We start from the raw sequence: 22,698 nt of genomic DNA, 5'->3' as shown, positions 1-22,698 counted from the left end.
GAGCGCGGAGCGGAGCGGTTCCGGGGCAGGTGTCGCCGGCAGTGTCGGTTGCCCGGGGGATGAGCTCGGAGAAGGGAAACGTGTCGCGCACGCGGCCCCAGCGCTACCAGAACGCGCGCGCCTTCAGGAACGACAAATACGACACCAGCGCCCGGCGCAAGGTGGGCGGCGGGGCGGCCCCGGGACGGGACCGGCATCTCGTCTCCTCTTTTCCTCTCCCCTCTTCTCCCTGCCCCCCCCCCCTCCCCCCGGCAGAGCGCTGGGCCAGGCCGCGCAGCGCAGCTCGTTGCCCGGTGGGCGCGGATGCGTTGCGGGCGGGCGGGGAGACGCCGTGGCAGGGGCGACCCCTCTTGAGGCGGCGGAGCGGTTGGGGGTCGGAGCGGCGGTCGGGGTTTGGTGCCGAAAGCGTAAATAGGAGTCTGCGGCCTGCTGGGTGCACGGATGCCTTTGGAGCGATGGCCTGTCGCTGTGCGGTCTTCTGCCGGAGGGTCTCGAAGAGCTTCAGGATCGCAAACGAAGTCAGACATTAGTGGAAGCCGAGAAACCTCGTCATTTTAGCGGTGGAGAAACTTTTGGCCCAGACCTGTCCGAAAGGTTTACGGCGGTGTTGAGGGAGTAATCCGTAACCAGCCGTTTCAGTCAGATGTCACCTGGCCCTGTGTCTTAGGCTGTTGTGTAAGCGAATACAATGGGTGATACTTGAATTATGTTTATGACATGAAATGCCCTCGTTAAGCCAAAGAATTGTGCAGAGGAAGACAAATCAAACATTTACTTTTGTGCAGTGACTACAGTAAGTAAACGTGCCCTGCAGCGTTCTCCATGTGACTTCTTGAAAGGTGTTGGGTTTCCTCAAAGTTTGTGACTACGTGGTCTTACTTCAGACATCTTAACATTTTGAGAATTTATTTTGAACAGCTGCCCCCATCATCCACATAAATATCAAGTTTCACTTTGCATTATTCTGAGACAACTTAAAAAAGGCTCATGTTTGCGTTTAGGCTTTAAAGAAATCTTAAAGGTCTTTTCTGAGTTTTGACATAGGAAGGTGTCTTTAGCTGTTTAATCAATGCTTTTGCTACATACATTAATTATCAAGGCTTGATATTTTCACACTACTGTTACAAAAGACCATTGTTGTCTTTTCTGTTTCTAAGCAAGGAAAAGGTAATGGTTTACCTTATATTCTTGGAACATGCTCTGTGCATGTAGTTGCGGTAACATAATAGCTGTGTGGGAGAGGATGAAGACCAAGCAGTGTGCCTGAGCGGTAACACAGAAATGGAATGTTTTGTCTTACAAGCTAAACTGAAAGAGATGAATAAAACAAAACACAAGATGAGCATTCTAGAAGAGGCTTATCTGGTACTATTGCTGTTATGTCAGTATCGCTTTAATTGAACCTGACTGGGTTGGCAAAAAGAACTGAGAGGAGGGGAAGAAAGTAGTAAGTTAAAACTGCTACCGAAAAAGGAGGTTTGGGGTTTTTGTGGGTTTGTTTTTTTTTTTTTTTTTCCCAGATGTAGGACTGGTTCTGCAAGTTGAACAGGCTGCTGTCCTGGGGCTGTAAGCAGAACCAATGTTATTTATTGTGAGTCACTGCATGATCCCTCATAGGAGAGTGTTTTCCTGTTTGGTCTCTACAGACACAGAAAATGTCCTAGAGAGTTGGTCTATCAGAAAAGTCTTCAAAGAGAAACTGAGTTCTGACATCAGTAAACAACGTGAAGTAATCACTTTAATACTCATATGGCTGTTTTTCTTCCCTTTTTTAATATTTTATATCATATAGAACTGGTTACACAGTACCATGCACTCAGATAAACAAGGTTTTTTTAAAAGCTTTTGAATGTAGCCAAGATTCACTGTGAGCATTAACTGTTATATGGGACCGTGTCTTTTTCCTTTCTGTTTCAAGCAAATTATTTCTTTTCTCTCTGTGCCTGCCAGTTCATGGAGATGGCTGAACACAGGGAAGAAGCTTCTTGAAGAAGTCCTTCCTATGATGAGGTTGGATAGTGTGTAAAGGGAAAGGATGCGGGTTTTTTTTGGCATACTGTTATGTACAAATTCTAGTTCTAAGGGACATACAAGGCTCTTTATAATGATGACTAGGCCTGATTCTGCTATTTGAGAAATTTGAAAAGAAGTTAGACTAACAAAGAGTAAGTGGTGATTAATGTCGTAGTTTAGATACAGACTATGCTGAACGATGACAGTTTTGCACCTCTGTCTTGGGTAGTCCTGAATGGTCAGATGTGCCTCAGATGCTCAAGGTGTGATGAGGGAAGGAAAGAAATAGTAGCAATTTGATCACAGGGACTGATACAGGAGTGTGGCATTCTTCCTTTTCACATCTCAGTAGGTCAGAAGAATGCTGAGCTGCTGAAAGAGGGTGGATCTCCTGTAAATCACTGCTAAATTTTAATTATTTTTTTTTTTAGGTTTTAGGCCTGTCTTTGACTACTGTTATACACTGTCCAATGCAATACTATCTTGAAAGGTTGCAGAATGCTTTTTAGGTTAAAATTTTTATATTGCTGCATTTGTGCACTGCCTTAGCAATGTTGAACATTAACTACAGTAGCTTCAGCTGGGTGGAGTTGAGGTAGTTATTCGGTGTGTTATTGCTGCTTCTCTCAGTGAAGCAGTATCTACAAAGGAAATTGATCTAATAATCTTCTGAGTTTTCCCTGCTGGCAGTCATTATCCAGTTGTTTCGTGGTTTTTTGAAAGGTTTTGTGCTCTCTGTCTGACACTGACCTTGGCATCCCTTTTCTCATCTTAAAGACCGTAGATCTGATTACTTGCAGAACATACTGAAAGATCCATCTCTTTTTCCTCTAATGATGAGTCTTTACTACAGCATTATTCTGGAATAGGTTAGTTGGGGTGAAACACCCTTGCAGCAAAGTACACTACCTCTCTACTTTATTTGGGTAGCTGCCTACAACAGTGCTGTGAAAGCTTGCATCCTAGGATGAATTGAAGAAAGAAGAGCCAGGACAGCGTAAGACACACTGTGTTGTTACTTATTGAATCTCAGAATTTGTTTATGGGTGCTTGCTTTGCATAGCATATTCCAGAACAGCTGTTTGTGGCACTGAGCTGAGGAATATACATTATGTTATATGAATATACATTTTATGTAAAGTACATTACATAAGTCAACATGGAAGCTGGAGTAGTTCTAGAGATGAAAGCAAATAGCATTCAATGGGAACATTTAGAACTCCATTGTAATAAGATGGTAAACCACAAAGTGATTCATATTTACACCCAAATGACTGATCTGTTTCTTCATTTCTTTCCTCTCATTAAGTGCGCCCCAGATGATAATCCACATTTCCCTAAATTTCAGAGGTTATTATCTCTGAACCTCAGCTTTACCATAGTGTTGATGTCAGCTACTTCTTCAGCTGGCTGTACAGATAAATAACTTGTTTTAGTGGAGACACTGGTCAAGACTGTTGGAAGACAGTAGGAACAGAACGGGTGTATACAGAACTTAAATGCTGAGTCAGTGATTTTGACTTGAAGCTCAGAGGGGAGATACAGATAATCCAGCAGCCAACTGGAATTGTCAGATAACAGTATTGGAGTTTGGTTAAGTTTCTGTTCTTGCTGCCTCATAGAGTAGCTTGGCTAAAGTCTACTCTCTAGCCACACCTGTTATTCTGGGTTCAGAAGTACAGTCAGGCTGTGGTTATAGCCTTTCAGGCAGGGAGAAGAGGAGCAAGCATAACATCTATTCTGGACTCTAACCTAACTTGGCAGGGGTGTGGGGAGAGAGTGTGCGTGTGTGTGTCTTCAGTTCTTTGTGGTGACGAGGATGGGAGTTGACTGTCAGTCCTTCCAAGTGCGTACATTCTCTTGCCAGTTACTTGCATGTTTTCAGATCTGTGGTCACTGATCTGAAAAAAACTAAACATCTTGATCTCCAAGATGACCATTTGGAATTGGGCTTATAGAAAGCTTTTGACTTCACGTGTTTTAAAGTCTATAGGAATAAAACACAAAAGGGCCTTAAATGGTAGCTATATAGCCATCCATACATAACCAGTATGGATGTAAGGATGACTTTAAAGCTTTGGTTAAAATATTAAATATACTTCTCTTTAGAAGGATGTGAGAAAATTTGTGTGGAAAATGAAATTTAAAGTAATGCTGCCACAATATGTGAGCAGGTGAAGCTCTTTGGGGGACTTGATTTTATCCTGTGAAATGCATAATAGAACCCTGAGAAGCTGGTGTCTCGTATCACAGTTTCACATTTGTTAGTCTGCACTGATCTTTGTAGTCATGCATTGGAGATCCTGTGGAGTTTTGTTTTTCTGAGAAGTGTGCTTATTCAGCAATGCTGATATTCAGCTTTGTTGATTGAAGCAGTATGACCCGTGCTTCTGACAAGGAGGTTTATGCATGACATTGACATTGCATTTATTTACAGTAGAATAGACCATTGATGTGTGCTCAGTAGTAGGAGTCTGCTTTCAATAGAGTAAATCAAAATACCCATAGGTTCACACATAATTAGAAACTTCCAGACAGACAGTGATGCTTCTTTGTAACCCCATCATTACATCTTGCTTGTGAGTGTTTTAATGCTGGCTTAAGCTACGGGTTATTTTGTGTGCCAAGTTAGTAGGTGTAGGTGCATGTGTTTACTTTAATACATTCTGAACTGCTTTTGGCTGGTTGTTAAATGATTTAATATTAGGTTACATGAGTATACAGAGGATGCTGTTTTGTTAATGCAGTTGACCTGACAGCATGTGTATAATATGTACATGGAATATTTTGTGACTGTATATTTCAGACTGTTTGCGTGTGCCTGTATTGCATAACCGTAATTTCTTTAGAGTCTATATAGACATACTGGATGAGGTGCACTCGTCCTTGGAGGGAAGTATGGCAAAAGAAAAGAGGAAAGAGCTATTGACTAAACCAGGGAAATGAGCATTAAAAAAGAAAAGAAAAACTGCTGAAACGAGGTGGTTTTCAGGAAGGAAGCTAACTCCCTTTAGAAGGACAACCAGCTGTCTTCAGCTTAAACTATTGCAGTCTTTTCATGTATATTGGATTCTGTCTTAGCAATACTAAAAATAGTTGAACACAATAAAGAAAACCTGGGAATACAAATTGCAGTGTTTGTGTCTTTCTCCCCTCCTGCATTACTAATTTATGCAAATCAGGAGAGTGAGAGGAGTACTGGGAAGTTCAGGCTAATTTGCATGTTGTTATAAGGTTATTCAGGCTATACTACTTGGAGCCTTACTTTGTGCTAGTCAAGCACTGAGAAGAAGGCTTACCTTCTAATTGCATCAATTTTGAAAGAATGAACACAGTCAGTACTGACAGTAGTTTGAATTGCCAGCCCTTTAACAGATATTTGCTGAGAACTTACCAATTATTTTCTTCTCTCAGAAGGTTTCCACATTAGCCAAATGCACCACACCTTCAGTTAACTGCATGATGGGAAAACTCATACTGAATGGTTGAAGTTTAGTGAAAATGGAAACAATGGAAGAAAAGACTTGTAGTATAGTCTCACTCATAAGTAGCATTTCCTCTGCTACATACATTTTTCGGAATAGAATAAGATACTGTATATTTAAAGCTAGGCTTGTTGTTTTGTCTAGTGTAGTAAAGTAGAACTTTATGGATTAGTAAATAAGAAGCTCTTGTGGGTCATAAAACCAGGAAATTACTTCAGAAGCTATGGTATGCATAGAATAACTTTTCAATTTATTTGTAAAAGAATAACATAAAGTCTAATCCCAATTAATGCAGAATCTGTTCCAATGAACTTTTAGTTATTCTGAGAAATAGATATGTTTTAGACCATGTTAATAATGTAATTTTGGTGTGGTAGCCATTTTTAAACTGTGTTTAAAAAGGCACAATAGAAATTTTTTTTGCTATATGCATTTTTTTTAAATTGTGAAATTTCCATTTTTTAAAGTTCTGAATGAATACACACAACCATATGATAGATAAAGTTACTTCTGGCATTTTTAGATAGAAAAGAAATAAAAGTAGGTTGAATGTACAAATATATGTTGCTTATTGTTTAAGGTAACTGTGTGGTTTGGTACTACTTCCCATCTCAGAATAACTTCTCTTGTGCAAATAGTACTGGCCAGTTGACATCTTGTATTCCTCAAACTAATTGCAAAGTGTTGTTGAAGATCTTAAGGTAAACTTTGCATTGTCTTGAAAAGATACTGTAGTTTAAATGACCATTTTGATGGTTTTATCTTAGATACTAGAGAGCAAAAAAGTACTACATTTTCATAACGGAAGTTTATTATGAAAGAGACATTGAATGATTTGACTGCAAATAATATGTGGATTCTACTTTGTTATGATCTGAGAAAAAAATCCTGAGACTACTTACTTAAAGTGTGTAGTATAATGGTAGCTTGAGCAATAACAAGTTAAATGTTAAGTCTTGCAAGTTGTCTTCTTTGGATAAAAACTGCATATTTTAGGGCTCATTTCTACTTAAATCTGTTTTATAAAATCTCTAGAGATGGAAAAATAATCATAAAATATCTATAATAATCATTATCAACAATATAATAAGTACTACTATTAACAATATTAAAATTATGATGACAATACTGATGAAGACTACCTTGAGGTAAAAGACTACCTCAGCACTCTTTCCACTGAAGAAAATTACTGGTAGCAAATGTATGTGAAATGCTTATGTTAATATCAAACAAACATCTTTCTAAATACTGTGTTAATCACATGATGGGTAGAAACACCTTCTAAGCAAGATTATACTCATAAAAGTGGGAAATCTTCAATATATTCTTATTTCAATTTTTATTTATTTATGCAGAAAATAAATGCTAAGCTTCATGATGGAGTGTGTCAGCATTGCAAAGGTATCTTGGAGTGGCGAGTAAAATTCAGCAAGTACAAACTACTATCACAACCTAAAAAATGGTAAGTTAAGATACTCTGCGTTAATCACTGATAGTGTAGTTTGTGAACATTTTGGAAAATATTCTAGTTTTGGAAACTCACAAGCAGTAGCTGCTACTATATGATATTCTTCAAATTCGGAGTCTGCAATGACAATATATATGCAACATTAATTTTCTAATTCATTAGTCTTTTATATTAAACTTTTGAAAAGAAAACACAGTGGAAAAGCAGGTGCTTCCCTCCTCACTGTTAAAATGCTTGAACTGTGGACCTGTAAGTTTCCAAAACTGCCAGTGTGTCCTCCTGAACAAAAAGTCAAACCTGAACCAGTTGTAACATGGTTTTCTAAGGCCTTGTTGTAAGTCAGCACTAGGGGAATCTGCACGTGTCTTAGCCTTTGTGAATGGCAAAAGTTATCTGGTAGAAGAATGAGGAGAGGAAGGCTTTAATTTTGTGTCGTACCAAAACTCATCAGCAACACTGTTCTCAGCATTACTGAGGCCTCAATTCCTACAAAATGTTTGCAATACATGTCTTTCATTACCTCTTAACATGTTCTGTCTTTTTGTATATGAAACAAAGAGTACTGAGGGAGCTGGCGAAGGAGCTTGCCAAGCCACTTTCCATCATTTATGAACAGTCCTGGTTAACAAGGGAGGTCCCAGCAAACTGGAGGCTTGCCAATGTGATGCCCATCTACAAGAAGGGCCGGAAGGAGGATCCAGGGAACTACAGGCCTGTCAGCCTGACCTTGCAACCAGGGAAGATTATGGAGTGGTTCATCTTGAGTGCGCTCACCAGGCAGGTGCAGGACAACTAGGGGATCAGGCCCAGCCAGCATGGGTTCATGAAAGGCAGGTGCTACTTGACCAACCTGATCTCCTTCTGTGACCAGGTGACCCGCCTAGTGCATGAAGGAAAGGCTGTGGATGTTATCTACCTGGACTTTAGTAAAGCCGTCAATGCTGTCTCCCACAGAATCCTCCTAGAGAAGCTGGTGGCTCATGGCTTAGATGGGTGTGCTCTTTGCTGGGTAAAAAACTGGCTGGAAGGCTGAGCCCAGATTGTTGTGGTGAACAGAGTTAAATCCGGTTGGTGGCCAGGCACAAGTGGTGTTCCTCTGGGCTCAGTCTTGGGGCCAATCTTGAGGGGATTGAGTGCGCCCTCAGTAAGTTTGCAGATGACACCAAATTGGGAGAGAGTGTTGATCTGCTGAAGTGCAGGAAGGCTCTACTCAGGGATCTGGACAGGCTGGATCAATGGGCCAAGGACAACTGAATGAGGTTTAACAAGGCCAAGTGCTGGGTCCTGCACTTGGGTCACAACAACCCCATACAACGCTACAGGCTTGGGGAAGAGTGGCTGGAAAGCTGCCTGGTGGAAACGGACCTGGGGGTGCTGGCTGACAGCCAGCTGAACATGAGCCAGCAGTGTGCCTGGGTGGCCAAGGAGGCGAACGGCATCCTGGCTTGTATCAGGAATAGTGCGGCCAGCAGGAGTAGGGGAGTGATTGTGCCCCCGTACTGGGCACTGGTGAGGCCGCACCTCGAGTCCTGTGTTCACTTTTGGGCCCCTCATGACAAGAAGGATATTGAGGTGCTGGAGCATGTCCAGAGAAGGGCAGTGAAGCTGGTGAAGGGTCTAGAGCACAAGTCTTATGAGGAGCGGCTGAGGGACCTGGGGTTGTTTAGCCTGGAGAAGAGGAGGCTGAGGGGAGACCTTCTCGCTCTGGACAACTACCTGAAAGGAGGTTGTAGTGAGGTGGGTGTTGGTCTCTTCTGCCAAGTAACTAGCGAAAGGACAAGAGGAAATGGCCTCAGATTGCATCAGGGGAGGTTTAGATTGGATATTAGGAAAAATTTCTTCACCGAAAGAGTGGTCAGGCATTGGAAGGGGCTGCCCAGAGAGGTGGTGGAGTCATCATCCCTGGAGGTGTTCAAAAAACCATGTAGACATGGCACTTCGGGACATGGTTTAGTAGACATGGTGGTGTTGGGTCGATGGTTGGACTTGATGATCTTGGAGGTCTTTTCCAACCTTAAAATTCTATGATTCTATGAAACTATAATACTAAATATTAAATTTTTAGCATTGCTTGCATACAGTTCTGTATTAAGTATTTTTGAATAAAGACATAACAAATGTGATAAATATCTTAAAATAATTTATAAGTTTGTGGTAGGTTAATTTTCTGAAGTGGATACTCTCTGCTTCCTTCTTACTTGCTCAGCTCCAGAGGTCCTTACCTCTGTGGCTGCAGGCGCAGCCAGTGTTTCAACAATGAAATGTTGTACTCAAAGAAACTACAGCTGGCCTGTGGTGTATGGTATACACCAGCCTTTGTCACAGTAGTTCACTCTGTGTTGGTGTGTTCTCAGGTACATACTTCTGAAATACTTGTGAACTGCTTGAAGAGGTTCTGTAAATGTATGTGTGCAGTTCTCTGAATGACAATGCATTTTATTTTGATTTTCACTGGGTTAAAAGAGAAGGAATGTTTGTTCATATTATATCCCTCACTTGTGAAAAGTTTTACTTTTTAATATGAAACCATATGCAACAAATATTTTGGTTTTAGTAAACAATTTCACCCTTTCATGTAAAAAAAATAATTTATTAGGTAGAAGGCTCACTGGTTCTCAAAGTAAATATTCTGGGTTCTATTCACCATGGATAAAGTTGGGATTTGTCTTTTTGTAACTCTTTCTCAAATGACTATGTGCATCCTGTTTAAAAGTAACGAGCTGTAATAAATCATGTGGTGGTGGATCTGATTCTTTTTCCTTTTTTATGCCTACCCCCAAAGGAAAAAAAAGCAGGCAAAAAGCATGTAAATCGGAGAAACATTGGAAACAGAAAAAATGGCATTGTGGGACAGCTGCTTATGACAGAATATGTGATGTTTTCCATTGTATTTCTGAACAAGTTAATTGGGCTGCAGACCAATCTAGCTCTGCAGGTGTTGGTTTCTAATGTAGCCTACAGCAGGACAATGGCTGAGCATTCTGAAAGAATAAGACTATGAAGATTTTCAGTGGTGAAGCTTCTAGGTAAAGTAAACACATTACGGACATTAAAAATGTGACTATATGGGAAAAAAAGAATTCTTCACATCACAAATGGTAGGAATGGAGGACTTCTTTGTACCTCAATTTATCTTTAGTTTTTTAACATCTTCAAAATTATGGTTGTTAGTACAACCACAAATTATCCCCACTTTACTTCTATTATTATATTACAAATTAAACTATTTATAAAGAAAAGGTCTATCCGCCTTGCCCTGATAGCGTCTGTGATTGGAGTGACATGGCTGGGAAGAGCTGTAGATGTTTTTTGATACTAATGCAACAGAACATAGAAGAAATAAAAAACCAAACAACCCCAAACTAAGAAGGTGTTTCCAGTGACATCTAACTGTAGGTTTTTCCTGGGGCAGAGGGAAGACCGGAAACACTAGATAGTTCAGACTTTGCTTTTGTCAAATGTGTCCTATGGCAATTCTTGTGATTTTACAGCTTCTTAAGGAATTGCATATGTGCATCTTAATAATGAAAGCAGAGCCTAGATGAAGATAGTAGGGAGAAGGCAATAGTGCTTAAGAATGGGATTTGAGAAAGCAAGTAAAAATTCTGTTTTACTAGATGCATCTCTCCTTATAAGGCAAAAACACTTGATATTTTTCTTCAGCCTGTTTTAGCCAAGTCTGCAAATCCACTGTTCAGAACTGTATGCTAAATCTTTCCTGACAGACTTTTGCGTGCCTGAGAAACCAAGAAAGAGTGACTTTTAGGACAGCTGCATTACATGGGATATATAGTTCTGGGCTCTGGGCTCCAAAAATACAAAGCTGCAGAAATGTCAGCTGAATGTTAAGCCATAGCATTTTAGAAATGACTTAATCTACAGAGTTTTATCATATCTTGGAAAAGAATAGCCAAAAACCTCTACATAATTAGGTTTGGTTTGTTCAGACTACAGTTCCATGCAGGCTTGTGTTCATAGAAAGCAAAGTCCAACACTGGCTCTGAGAAGTTCAAGAGGAAGACATTGTAGTGTTTGAAATTGAAAGCTTTTTATTTATAAAATGCATGCACCTTTTTATAACATATTTTTATTTGTTTTTATTGTTAAACCAGAAGATGTTATGTAGCTTTTAAACTATCTACTGAAATGAATGGAAAGGTTTCTTTTGTCACTTTAAATATAAAAATTCTTGACTTTATGTTTGTTCTTCAGTTCTTGTTTTAATATTTCTTCCTGGAGAAGTTAAAGGAGGGGGATGACAGGCAATGATTTTGATAGTGCTGCTTGTTAAAACTCCAATTGTTTGGTGTTTGGACAAGAGGTAATGGCTTTAAACTGAAAGAAGGTAGATTTAGATTAGATAGAAGGAAAAAACTTTTTTGATGAGGATGGTGAGACACTGGAACAGGTTGCCCGGAGAAGCTGTGGAGGCCCCATGCCTGGAAGTGTTCAAGGCCAGGCTGGATGGGGCTTTGGGCAACCTGGTCTAGTGGAGGGTGTCCCTGCCCATGGCAGGGGGGTTGGAACTAGGTGACCTTTGCGGTCCCTTCCAACCCAAACCATTCTATGATTCTATATGAGACTGGCCTATAACATGATGTTCCTCTTTTAAAGAGTATGTATATATTGTCTTTTAACACAGGATGTTTAATAGGTGTCCACAAATGTTTTTTAATCATGTTTTCTTTCTCTTCACAGTGTGAAGTGCCTTCAGAAGACTGTAAAAGATCCTTACCATATTATTTGTCGACCATGTGCTGGTAAACTAGAAGTTTGTGCTAAATGTGGAAAAGAAGAAGAAATAGTAATTCCGTAAGTAGCTCATAGGTTACATAGTTTCATTACGGCACTGTTTCTTCCTCCTTTAATAAAGCTTGTTTGGAAACTGTCAGGAAGCTGTTGTACTTATGCCATATTCTGAATAATCCTGACAGGAATAAGTAGGAGTCATTACCCTCACTTTTTCTGCTGAAACTAGGGGTGAAATGCCTACTGATCTTAGTGGGGCTGGGCCAAAAAAAATCTTGCTTGGATAAGACACTTTATTTTAATACCAAAGGGTAAATTGCATGTCTTCCTTAGGAACAAAGCACTTCAAAATGGATTTCAGTATCAAGCATCATAAAATATGCGTAAGCCACTTTACTGTTTGTATTTTGTCTGTCATGTGATGATTCAGTTACTAGTGAACACAAAAACTAAACACGGGCTGATACTGAGCACAGTTACCACAACATAGTTAGCAGGCTTTTGGTTTTTTTTACTCTTTTACTAGAGTTCTCTCTTTATGGAGCCTTCTGTATTAATTGACTAGTTTGTGACAACTGTCTAGCAGTTGCTTAGTTGGTCAAATTGTCCTTTTTTTTTTTTTTTCTTCACAGACTCTTTTTCCTTTACTGTCTTTTATATCTTTTCTACTCAATGTGAAAATAACTTTAGGTTATTGTCTCGCTCCTCCTCCTCCCCACCTCCTGCCTCTTTCCATCTCCGGTAGCATATTCTACCCTCCATCCCATTCTTGTTTAAGAGAAAAATAAATTCCCAAAGTGGGTGGTGGTAACATCTTCTTACTTTCTGCAGGATTGATAAAGGACAAGACAGAACTGAGAGTGTGACTGCTAAAAATGGCCAGAAGAGCAGTGGATTGGAAGATGAGCTGGATTTTCATACAAACTTCAGTAGCGTAGACAGTGATGAAGATTCTGAAGTGCTTGAAGAACGATTTAAAAGTATGAATTTTGAAAGGACAGAGATGTAAAAGGTTGAGTTTATATGAGAGACTGTGTACAATCAACAGTGGTAAACCAATGTTTGCCTTAAATTGCTCTGAAAACCTGATTTGACATCTGAGGTCCTTGCATATAAATGTTGGCACTGTGTATTATGACACTTTGTTGGGAGTTTTGTATAAATAAATATTTTTTTGTATTAAGAGCAGAATTTCTTGTGAAAGGATTCAGAAATTGAATCTTTAAGCATAGTTACTTCTTACATACATGTAACAACTTCCTGTGTCTCTGGAATAAAGCATCTTTATGTAATTGTTCTAAATTCAGTATTATGTGATGGTTGTATTGCCACTTGGAAAGCTACATGAAAGTCTAGAATAAATACAGAGTCTTGTCATAAAAAGGAAGAGCTATACCAGCTGTAATAGTTTGCTGAGGGAAAAACTTGCCACTTCTGTCAGTGAGTTTCCATACAGGGTCAAAATACCAAGTGGCCGTTACTCTTATGCCTGTTGTTTCTTTCTCTGCAAAAAGGGAGGGCCTAGATGCCATCACCAGTACAGTTCTTCAGCAGTTAACACTTATTTACTGTATATAAATATGCATTACAAATGTGTGACCTTGTTACTACCAATGTTTTGAAAAGAAAAAAACTGAAGACTTTAGAATTTCTCATAACAGGTCTCACACTTCCTTTTCCTTTGACTGTATATCTAATGCATGCAGATCTGATATGAAAACACTTGTGTAGTGATGCTTATATAGTTACTCTTCCTGCTTTTGAGTTCTTTCTAGGGGTTATTTCAATGTATATTAAGCTGTAGGAAGAACTTAACTGAATTTGCAGTAACTGTCTTTTATGGAATTCAGGATGATTTGATTTCTGTATTGTCTGCTACCTCTATAAATAAAGCTGAAGAAGTACTTTGTAGTAATTTAATTTAGTGGTTTAACCTATGACAACATACTATGCCATTTTTACTAACTGCATAACAACTACAGATCTGCTTTGGTGTTCTGCCTGATTTACAGTAGTGGGCACAGAAAGATTTAATTCCCAAACTACCTTCTCCTAATGAATTGTGAGGGAGTTCAGCTCTGGGATTATTCCCCACCCTCCAATGGGGGAAATACTGTAACTTTATCTGTTGGTTAGAGATAGGCACCCTGTGGCTGCTGTAGTTGGCCTTAACTTTAAAGAAAAACTAGTTACCAAGATGTGGAGTACAAAGACATTCAACAATTGATAGCCTAGAAACTGTTCAGATGTAAAGGACAACTTTATTACTTAGTATTGACAATAACAGGCAACAGCAAAAATTCTTATAATCAGTCATGGAACAGTGAGCTCTTACTGGTTTTTCTTAACTGTAGGTCCTTGTCACTACACATAAAGCTTTAAGAATAAGCTTTTTCGTTTATTTATTTAGATTTGTCTTTCACTTTTGTACTGCACATTTAAACACCCTTTTACCTTTTCTAAATTATTTGTAAGTTTGTGTTCTAGTATCTAAAACATGCTTTTATAATAATCTGTAAGGACTAGTAATCTGCTTGGTTTTTTGGGGTTTGGGGTTTTTGTTGTTTTTTGGTTGGGTTTTTTTTTGGTTGTTGTGGTGGTGGTGGTTCCTTTTCCCTGGTTGTTGTTGTGGTTCCTTTTCCCTTTCCATGCTGCCCTTCCACTGTTGAAGAATTTGATTCCCTAGGATTATTAGTTTTTCTGGCCCATGTAGATCTTTTGCATAGGTAGATTTTTGCTAAGTGTTTTGTGATAACCACTAGTGGTAAACCATTGAAAAACATTGCACTGGACTTCTCTGTTCCCATGATGCATCATGACTTTTGTGGCTTTTCACTGAGGCAAAGTCTAAAGTTTACTAAGTGTTGAATACTATGTATTGTTTCCTTCTGTGGTTGCTTATTATATAGTTGTTTGCAGTCATACAGAACTAGGACTGATGACCCAAACAACCCATCTCCTTTCTCCACCCACACTATAAACATGTTTATAAGCTAAACCACTAGTTTTGTGATTATACACGCTGGTACTTTCACTTAACTGCAACTAACAAATTCCAAGAAATTTAGAAGTTTAAAATTTGTAGAAGGGCAATGGTATTCTTGGAATGGTCCATGAAGCTGCAGTATGCCAAGAGGTGCTTAGTGGCAGAAAAGGAGGTTGTCTGGTGTGTTTAGAAGTGACTGGAAATTGGTCTGAAAGTCATGCTGTATCGACAGATAAGTCCTCCCAACAGGACAGCAGTGACGTCTGACTTAGTGCGACATCACCTGTTGTCCTGCCAGTTGACGTCAATAGCGTGAACAAGGAATATCCCCCCAAACACTGCAGATGACAGGGCGGAGGTGGGGTAGAGGGGAATTAAGAAGTGATATGGAGTTAGCTTCAGAAAGGGTCTCTCTGAAGGGGAAACCATGTGTGTCATCAAAAGTGAACTTGGCTTTTGAAAGTGACATATGTACAGGAAATATTCTCCCACTTGGAAAAATTAGGTAATGGCCTAGCCCTTTGCCCAAAGGTGAGAGGAAATCCTGAAACGAGAGGAAAACATGTCATGGAACTGGCAGGAGCTGTATAGTGAGAAAATAAGGGGAAGGACTCTCAAAGTGGTGACACAACCTGTCAGTACCAGGGAAGAGCAGTGCCACACAGATGAGAAACCTGCAGCAGCAAAACACAAATGTTAGGGACAGTCCTCTGAAATTAGCATCTTTGTGTCGCACATCCACTGCTCTGCTGGGAGTTTAGGTGGGCAGTTGATACTATGTTTGACGCAACTTTGCTGTGAGTGAGCACAGCTGCAGTGGTGGCTGGATGGTGTTCGTCCAACCTCTCTGAGGTCAGCTTTTGATTCTGGCAAGTGTTCTGTCTTTGGTCGTCACTGCGGTTAAAAGATACACTGCTGGGAATGATTGCTGCAACTAAAACCATGTATGATGTGGTTGTGAGTCAGCTTGCAAAATTGATAACTTGGAGTTTGGGCACATTTGCTGTTATAGGAAAAGAGTTTGTATTTTACGGAAGACACCTAACAGGAATAGAAGAAACAATTTTAGTTTTCTTGTTTAACTTTTGACTGGTTAGAATGTATTTGGAATTGGAGTAAGATACTATTTTTCTAAGACTTTTAAGTAATAGTTCTGAGTTTCAAGGGAGGGTTTTTTTGTGAAGAACTTGTTGAACAGAGGATGATGTGGGGGCAGAACACCTTTAGACCCTGATCTTCGGTAAAATCATATATAGATGAGATAAAAAAAAAAAAAGGAAGGAGATCAAAAGTCATCAAAGAGATTTCTGAGGCAATCTTTAGGGTAGTTGCATATTTAGAGTTTTTAATTAAGATTTTGAAAGGTATCTACCTCTTCTTTCACAAAGAATAATGAATTTCTGTTTGTAAACTTCAAAAGAGGGGAAATAACACCACCATGCCTGCAGGATATTGAGAAGCAGTTTAAAGAATCTACCTAGGATGACTGATTGGGTGTTTCAAGAATTTAAGTGAACCTCGTGGGTTCTTACCGAATACATTACTGAAGAAGAGAATGATAGATGTTAATAATTAGTCATCTGAAGAATAAAGGAGATGCAGTGATGCTGCTGACACAGTTGGATTCCTGTTTACTGGTTGTCCTTAGGAGTACTACCAATTCTCATTTAGTGTGACTCAACACTGACAGTAATTAATTAGATAATGGACTGTCGGCAGGCATGCAAGATGATTCTCTCTGCACAAGGGGAAATGCTTATCATAGGCTTGAGCTGTCAGAACTTGTCATTGTTGACTTGTACAGGTTTCGAGAAAACCAAGTTCCCATATGTGAGGATTTCTTAGGGCAATCTGGATTCATTGCACTATGAGGAGACTGCAGTATGGGCACAGTACTGCCTCCTAGCATAATTCTTTAACAATCTTCTCTGTCAAAGTTCACAGGCATCTCTGAGACATACTATCATCAAATGTTTTGTAGTATCAGGTGATACAAAAAGCATTGCCCAATGATTTACTTCTAGTTTTGCATGGGCTGGGCTCTTCTATTCTTGTCTTGCCTACTGATTAATTCCTGTAAAGTACTAAAATAATACCAGCCTCTGAAGTTTTATAGGACTACTGGCTAATTAGGAAAAGGATGGGTTGTTTTCTCCCTGTAATGGGCATGTACTTGGATGCTGAGATGCAAATCGTAGCATTAGCAAGGAGAATAGAGGAAAATATAGCAGGTAATCAAATGTGAGCCACCTTGTAACCCTCTGCCCTGCACTTATATGTGCTCACAAGTGAACGGATGCTGGTAGAAAATGCAAAATTACCTCTGCTTATAGGAAGCATCAGGGTGACTTACAGAGCTAAGGAGGAAAGGTTTGTAATGGAGAGACATTCTTAATAATCAGGTGTTTAGGGAGGTGGTCATGCACACTGTCATCATCTGTTTCACTTCATTCTTTGGCCTATCTTTGATCTGAAAGCTGTTAGAAGACAAAAATGTATATGAAAAAGAAAGTATGTGCTCTGCATACATGCTCTTATCACATACAGTGGATGTGTACAGTAGGGTTCCTAAACCTAAAACCAGTTGAAAATATGTTAATATTTGAAGTGAGGTGGATCTGTCTCAGGATTGATAACATGTTATCTAAAAAATAATCAGTAACAGACTAGAAATGAAATATCTGGCATATTTCAGGTAGCAGTTTTTCCTGTTGGAGCCTCTAAAATAGTTAAGACGAAATCACACAGGAGTTCTCTTTTTTCCTACTGAAGCCAGTGAGAAAACAACTATTTGTAATAATAGGGATAGGATTCATAATTCAGTCATCAATAAGAAGCTTGAATTTGAAGATCTGAAAACAGACTGAAGACCACATCCAACACATTAAGATTTGACCTGAATTTCAGCACCTGTACTTCCATTTGCCTTCGATACAGCTTTAGAAACCCAAGTTAAAAGGGTCTGGTGTAGTCTCATAACTAAAAGCACTTCGAAAGCAGTACCAAATATTTCAGTATTTTTCTTAAAACTGCAACACAGACCATGTTTTTGTACAAAAAAAAAAAAATTGATTATGCATGTTTCTGAATGACAGCACTCACTTGAAATCTCTCTTTTTAGGACAGCTTGCATTTCTGAGTCTCAAGTTTGTCACAGCTATACTCCTTGCACTCGGCTTGCAGTTTCCTAAATCCTAAGTGAGAAAGTGTTACATAATGTGTATGAAGAATCTGTTGAGAGTATCCATAGTTTATGTACTAGTAAAAGTCGCAGCAGTGAAACTTGTAGCATTTATTAAATCAGTAATTTAAGCTACATGTATAACAGTTTAGGGTTTTTTTAATTTTTTTTTTTTTTTCATAGCCCTTAGTCTGTCTCCTGACTATTTTGTTCCTTTTAGGGTTATTTTCTATCTTTGTCCCACAGTGTGGTTCTGCACTGTAGAACTGTAGAAGCTGCTAGCTTGAATGAGAGCTGATACAGACTCTGACTGACAGCAAAAATAGATTACTCTGGCTTATTCCCAGTAGCAGCGACAGAGTTGTTGCCAGAACCATAAAAACTCCTGCATCCTTGGAAGTTGTGATGTTTGTGAGATGTCTGTGAAATGAAATGAAGCTGCAGGTATTGGGGAAAAGGATAAAAGGGCCCTACAATATTTTTTTGTTATAGTAGAGAAATGCAGAATAACCCCAAACCTTCCATTTCCAAGGGTAAAACCCCCATAAAATCAGACTACATCTATTCTTTTAGCAACAGCAGGTTTACTATTGCTTACGTGACAGAGATTTAAAAAGTCTTTCTCTGGGAATGGCTAATACATCATGCTCAAAGGATAAGAACTCTTCAGTAGTGGCTCAGTCTTTCTTATAATAAGTTAGTGATGGAACGTCTCAGAATGGAACAAGCTTGTATCTGCATTATTTGGAGAAAAGACGTAATATATTCTTTATGTTATGAAACTGTAACCCTGTGCTCTGAAAAGACTGTGAGGATTTTGGCATAAATGCCTAGCAAAACTGATGCTGTTATGCCAAAATATTCCTATTTTAGGAAAGTGTTTCATGAAGGATTAAGCCATCTCAAAACTATGCAGTGACTGGAACTTCAGAGCTATTGTTTTTACTGTGGTTTCAGCAGAGAGTTATCTACTCTTTCCAGTTTTTGTATTAGCTTGGGTTGCATTTGGGTATAAGTAGTACTGACATTGTGATCTCTCAGCATCAAGAAAGAATTACATTTTGTATCACCACATTCAGCTAGTTGCTCCTTTCACATCTCCATGGCTGAACTTCTCTCTAAGGTCTGTGGAGACCAAAGAAAGATGATGGCTGTCTACATTACTCCAAAAAATCCCATTAACAGCTGAGTGGCTGTGACAAAAAAAAAAAAAAGAAAAAGAAAAAGGACTGTAGCACTTACCCAGCGCACTTCAGAAATGCGTCCCCTTGGGCATTCTTGTCCCCTGCCACTCCGAGCATGTGGCAGTCCAGACCTCTCTCTACTATAGAGGCTGGGATTAAAAGTGAGCATCGTTCCCCCACTGAGCAGAGAGACGTTCTGCTTGTCATTAATGAGAACACAGTGTGTGGCTCAAAAAGGAGGGTAATGTATCTGCCTCTAGTCTTTAAACGCAGAGAAAGGTCTCTGCCAAATATTTGAGGGTGTCAGGCAGGGTGCCCAAGCCAGATCTGTCCAAAATACCATTTAGAGGGAAAAAGAAACAAGAAAAAAAAAAAAAGAAAAAAAAGAAAAAGCTTCTAACAAATAAACACAGCAGCCAGCTTGCGAGTATGGAGAGGCAGAAGTTCACACAGCCTGCAACTGCCTCTCTGCATCTTCACAGTCTCCAGCTGTCACTGTAATGTACATGGAAATTAATCCAAATAATAAACCTACAGCTTTACTATAATTAGCCTGACAACAAGTTAGTGTTTATTGCCCCCTAGCACGTTAAAAGAGATTTGCAAGCAGGCTCCAGGGAATGAAATAGCTTATTTCTGTTTTGAGTTCTCTTAATTTTAGGTCAAAGTGAAAGCAATTTAAATGAAATTTTGTAATGGACACTAACTATTCTGTAATGTATTTGTTCTCCTGGGGCCTAAATGGAAATTACCTAAAAAGAATAATTCAGATTAAGACTCCAGTTCTTGGAACTGAAGCTAGACCTTCACAGTGACAAAATACAGAGTTATCACCACTTTACCTCTGTAATTTTATGGGCTTTTTCATTACTTTTCTTTAAATATATATACTAAAGTTATGTTTGCCTTTAGTTACACTATTGAGTGTAGCTCTGTTCTGCGTAAAGCTACTGCTTTAACACCACCACCACTGAATCTTGCCATTCTGCAGCTGGAATTGCTTTGTACCTTCCTAAAGGTAAGTAGTGTTATGAGGAAGCTTGAGTAAACCGTATTAGTGGTGAACTATATCTTCCCTAACTGATTTAACATCAAGATAGCCCACTGGGCTTCATGTTTAACTTATTTTCACTGAGGGCTGGGGTTTTTTTATGAGTGTGTTTTTATTTACAGGAGTGCTTTGCTCTGCCCCAATTCTGCATGGCATTTGCTGTCCCAGAGTCCATGGCATAAATCAGGGTAGATGCATGAGGTCGCAGGAGCTACAAGGTCAGCAAGAGACTAGCAGAAGAACCAAAACTCTTACATCCTACTCCGATGCTTGCCCATTTAACTTTGCAGCCCACCATATGACTTCTACACCCAACGTACAAATGAGAGGTGTGACCTTGTGTAGACTAAGAATCTAAAAAAAACCAGGAAGTCACCTCTTTTTTCTTCTTTTTTCTTCTTTTTTTTTCTTCCCCCTCCTCCCTCCTTCACTTAATATATGTGGAACAAAGAAAACAGTGCTCAAAAAACGCCATGTGTTCAAAAATCAGCACATTTGGTTGCAAGTGACGTATGGCGAATGGCTGAGCAAAGCTGCAAGCCTTTCCGGTGCTGTTTTTATTGACATCCTGGAGTTTCTCTCTCGAAAAAAAAATCTCCTTTACAACACCAGGTGTCACTGTAGCAAAACGAAAAATTTGTCTTGGAAGCTGGCTTCACACTGCGTGATGATAATCGCGTTAAAACCACTTGCGATCTCAGGGCTCCAGTCTGGGTATCTCCAAGGTACTTTGCTTTCATACCCCACAGCTGGCTGGCCAGCCTTTAACTCACCGGGATGCAACCCCTCCTGACCCGTGCAGCTCGCTGCGACCCAGATGATCTGCACTTCTAGCAAGCTGCTCAGGAGAGGAGCTGGGATCAAGGGTGGACACCTGAGCTGGGAATTCTGCTTTTAATTTGGAGTCCGCTTTTAGGGAAAGCTTAAAAGGCCGTGCTTCCTAGCCTGGCCTCCACACCTGCAGCTGCAATATCACAAATAGGCAAATACTGAATTTTCAAAAGCCAATGCTAATGTGCTCATTCAATATTCTGGCCCCCTGTCATGCAAATGAAAAAGAATAAACACAGCACAGCACAAACAACATATCAATCACACCAAAGAAAGGACTACACACTGATATGTTAAGCTCAGCTTGTGAATTTCTCAGCAATCTTGGAAAACTCGTGTAGAGTGGTTGAGAGAGAAAGAAGCCTGAAAATGAAAATGTTGCAACCAAATGACATTTCACCCAGGACACTTTATTCAGCAGCAGCTTCTCAGGAGCACCTCTGAGCTGCTAGTTGATAGGACCTCTAAGTAGGTGTGTGTCAGGGCCAACAAAATTTTGCCCTTCTCTTCAGGTAGCCGAGAACAAGAGCAGATGAAAAAGAGTTAGTTCGGCATCCTGTGTTGAATTCCACCTCAATGAGCACCCGCTCACGTACCGTGGTGGGCCAGCCTTGGCTAACAGCTAACGCCCACACAGCCGCTCCCCTCTTCCGCAGCATGGGAGAACATAGAAGGAAGGCGAGGAGACTTGTAGATCGAAAGCTGTACATGCAAGCAAAGCAAAAAGAGGAATTCACTCACCACTTCCTGTGGGCAGACAGATGTTTAGCTGCTCCCTGACGAGCAGGGCTGCGTCATGCCTAACAGTTACTTAAGAACACAAACACTATCAAATATCTCCCCTTCCTTCTCCTTTCCCTCAGCTTTTATTGCTGAGCATGGCATCCATATGGTATGGGCTAGCCCTTCGGCCAGTTCAGGTCGGCTGTCCTGGCTGTGTCCCCTGCCAGCCTCCTGCCCACCCCTGGCCTACTGCTTGGTGGGGGGCAGAGTGTGAAAGCGAGAGAGCCTTAGCTCTGTGCAAGTGCTGTCCAGCAACAGCCAAAACACGGGTGTGCTGTCAACACCGTTTTGGTCACAAATACAAAGCTTGGTACCATATGGACTGCTGTGGAGAAAGTCAACCCCATCCCAGCCAGACCCAGTATATTTATGTACTGAATGTGCTTTCTGAATTGTCTCAGCGTTACATCTCGAGTCTGAGTGCCAAAAATATAAATTATTGTAAAATTGTCAGTACAGACCTTTCTAGGCACAGACTGAACAAATTTGCAAGAAAATTTATGAGCATACACATGGGGATCCATATGCATCAATCTGATGAAATGTTTGCCTCTCACTAAAAGTTGGTTGCTGTATTCACAGAGGAGTAAGATGCACGATAAGCAGCTCTTTTATTGAAAGAAAGATCTGAACCTATATTAAAAAAAAAAAACCAAACAATGTCTTCTTCATTTTTTAGGTATTTGAAGACTCTGAAAAATAATACCTATAAGGTGCTGAATGTTTAGGATTTGGATATTTGGAATCAAAGGGTGATATTTGAATTTGTGGAGAGCAGGTGGTTTCTCTTTTCCTCTTTTGGAGGTTCCTGGATCACATCACATCACTTCACAGATGTTTGTGTTCTGCAGAAGTTTGAATGTGAGGATGGTCGTGAGCAGAACAAGTTACAATTGTATGTACTTGGGAATAGAAATCTGGAAACTACTTATGGGCAACTGCTGAAAACAGAGCTTCTTTTTTATTC

General features: G+C 39.9%; 1 protein-coding gene across 1 annotated transcript; it reads left to right on the top strand.

Moving 5' to 3' along the window:
• The first annotated feature begins 23 nt into the window (after positions 1-23).
• CZH9orf85 (chromosome Z C9orf85 homolog) lies at positions 24-13,619 on the top strand. The gene is made up of 4 exons (XM_054809113.1): positions 24-161; positions 6,854-6,960; positions 11,665-11,778; positions 12,547-13,619. The coding sequence occupies exons 1-4, from the start codon at positions 60-62 to the stop codon at positions 12,722-12,724; spliced, it is 501 nt and encodes a 166-aa protein (XP_054665088.1). The 5' UTR covers positions 24-59; the 3' UTR covers positions 12,725-13,619.
• Positions 13,620-22,698: the final 9,079 nt, after the last annotated feature.

This window comes from Grus americana, chromosome Z (genome assembly GCF_028858705.1).
Source record: "Grus americana isolate bGruAme1 chromosome Z, bGruAme1.mat, whole genome shotgun sequence".
In the NCBI taxonomy this organism is placed as follows: domain Eukaryota; kingdom Metazoa; phylum Chordata; class Aves; order Gruiformes; family Gruidae; genus Grus; species Grus americana.
The sequence above is the reverse complement of the archived record's forward strand: the minus strand, read 5'-3'. Positions and strand labels throughout refer to the sequence as shown.

Excerpts from the sequence above, each read along its gene's own strand:
- CZH9orf85 (XM_054809113.1), top strand. The coding sequence starts at position 60 with ATGAGCTCGGAGAAGGGAAACGTGTCGCGCACGCGGCCCCAGCGCTAC. Across the intron at positions 6,961-11,664 it reads CTATCACAACCTAAAAAATG|TGTGAAGTGCCTTCAGAAGA; the intron begins GTAAGTTAAGAT and ends TTCTCTTCACAG. Across the intron at positions 11,779-12,546 it reads GAAGAAGAAATAGTAATTCC|GATTGATAAAGGACAAGACA; the intron begins GTAAGTAGCTCA and ends TACTTTCTGCAG.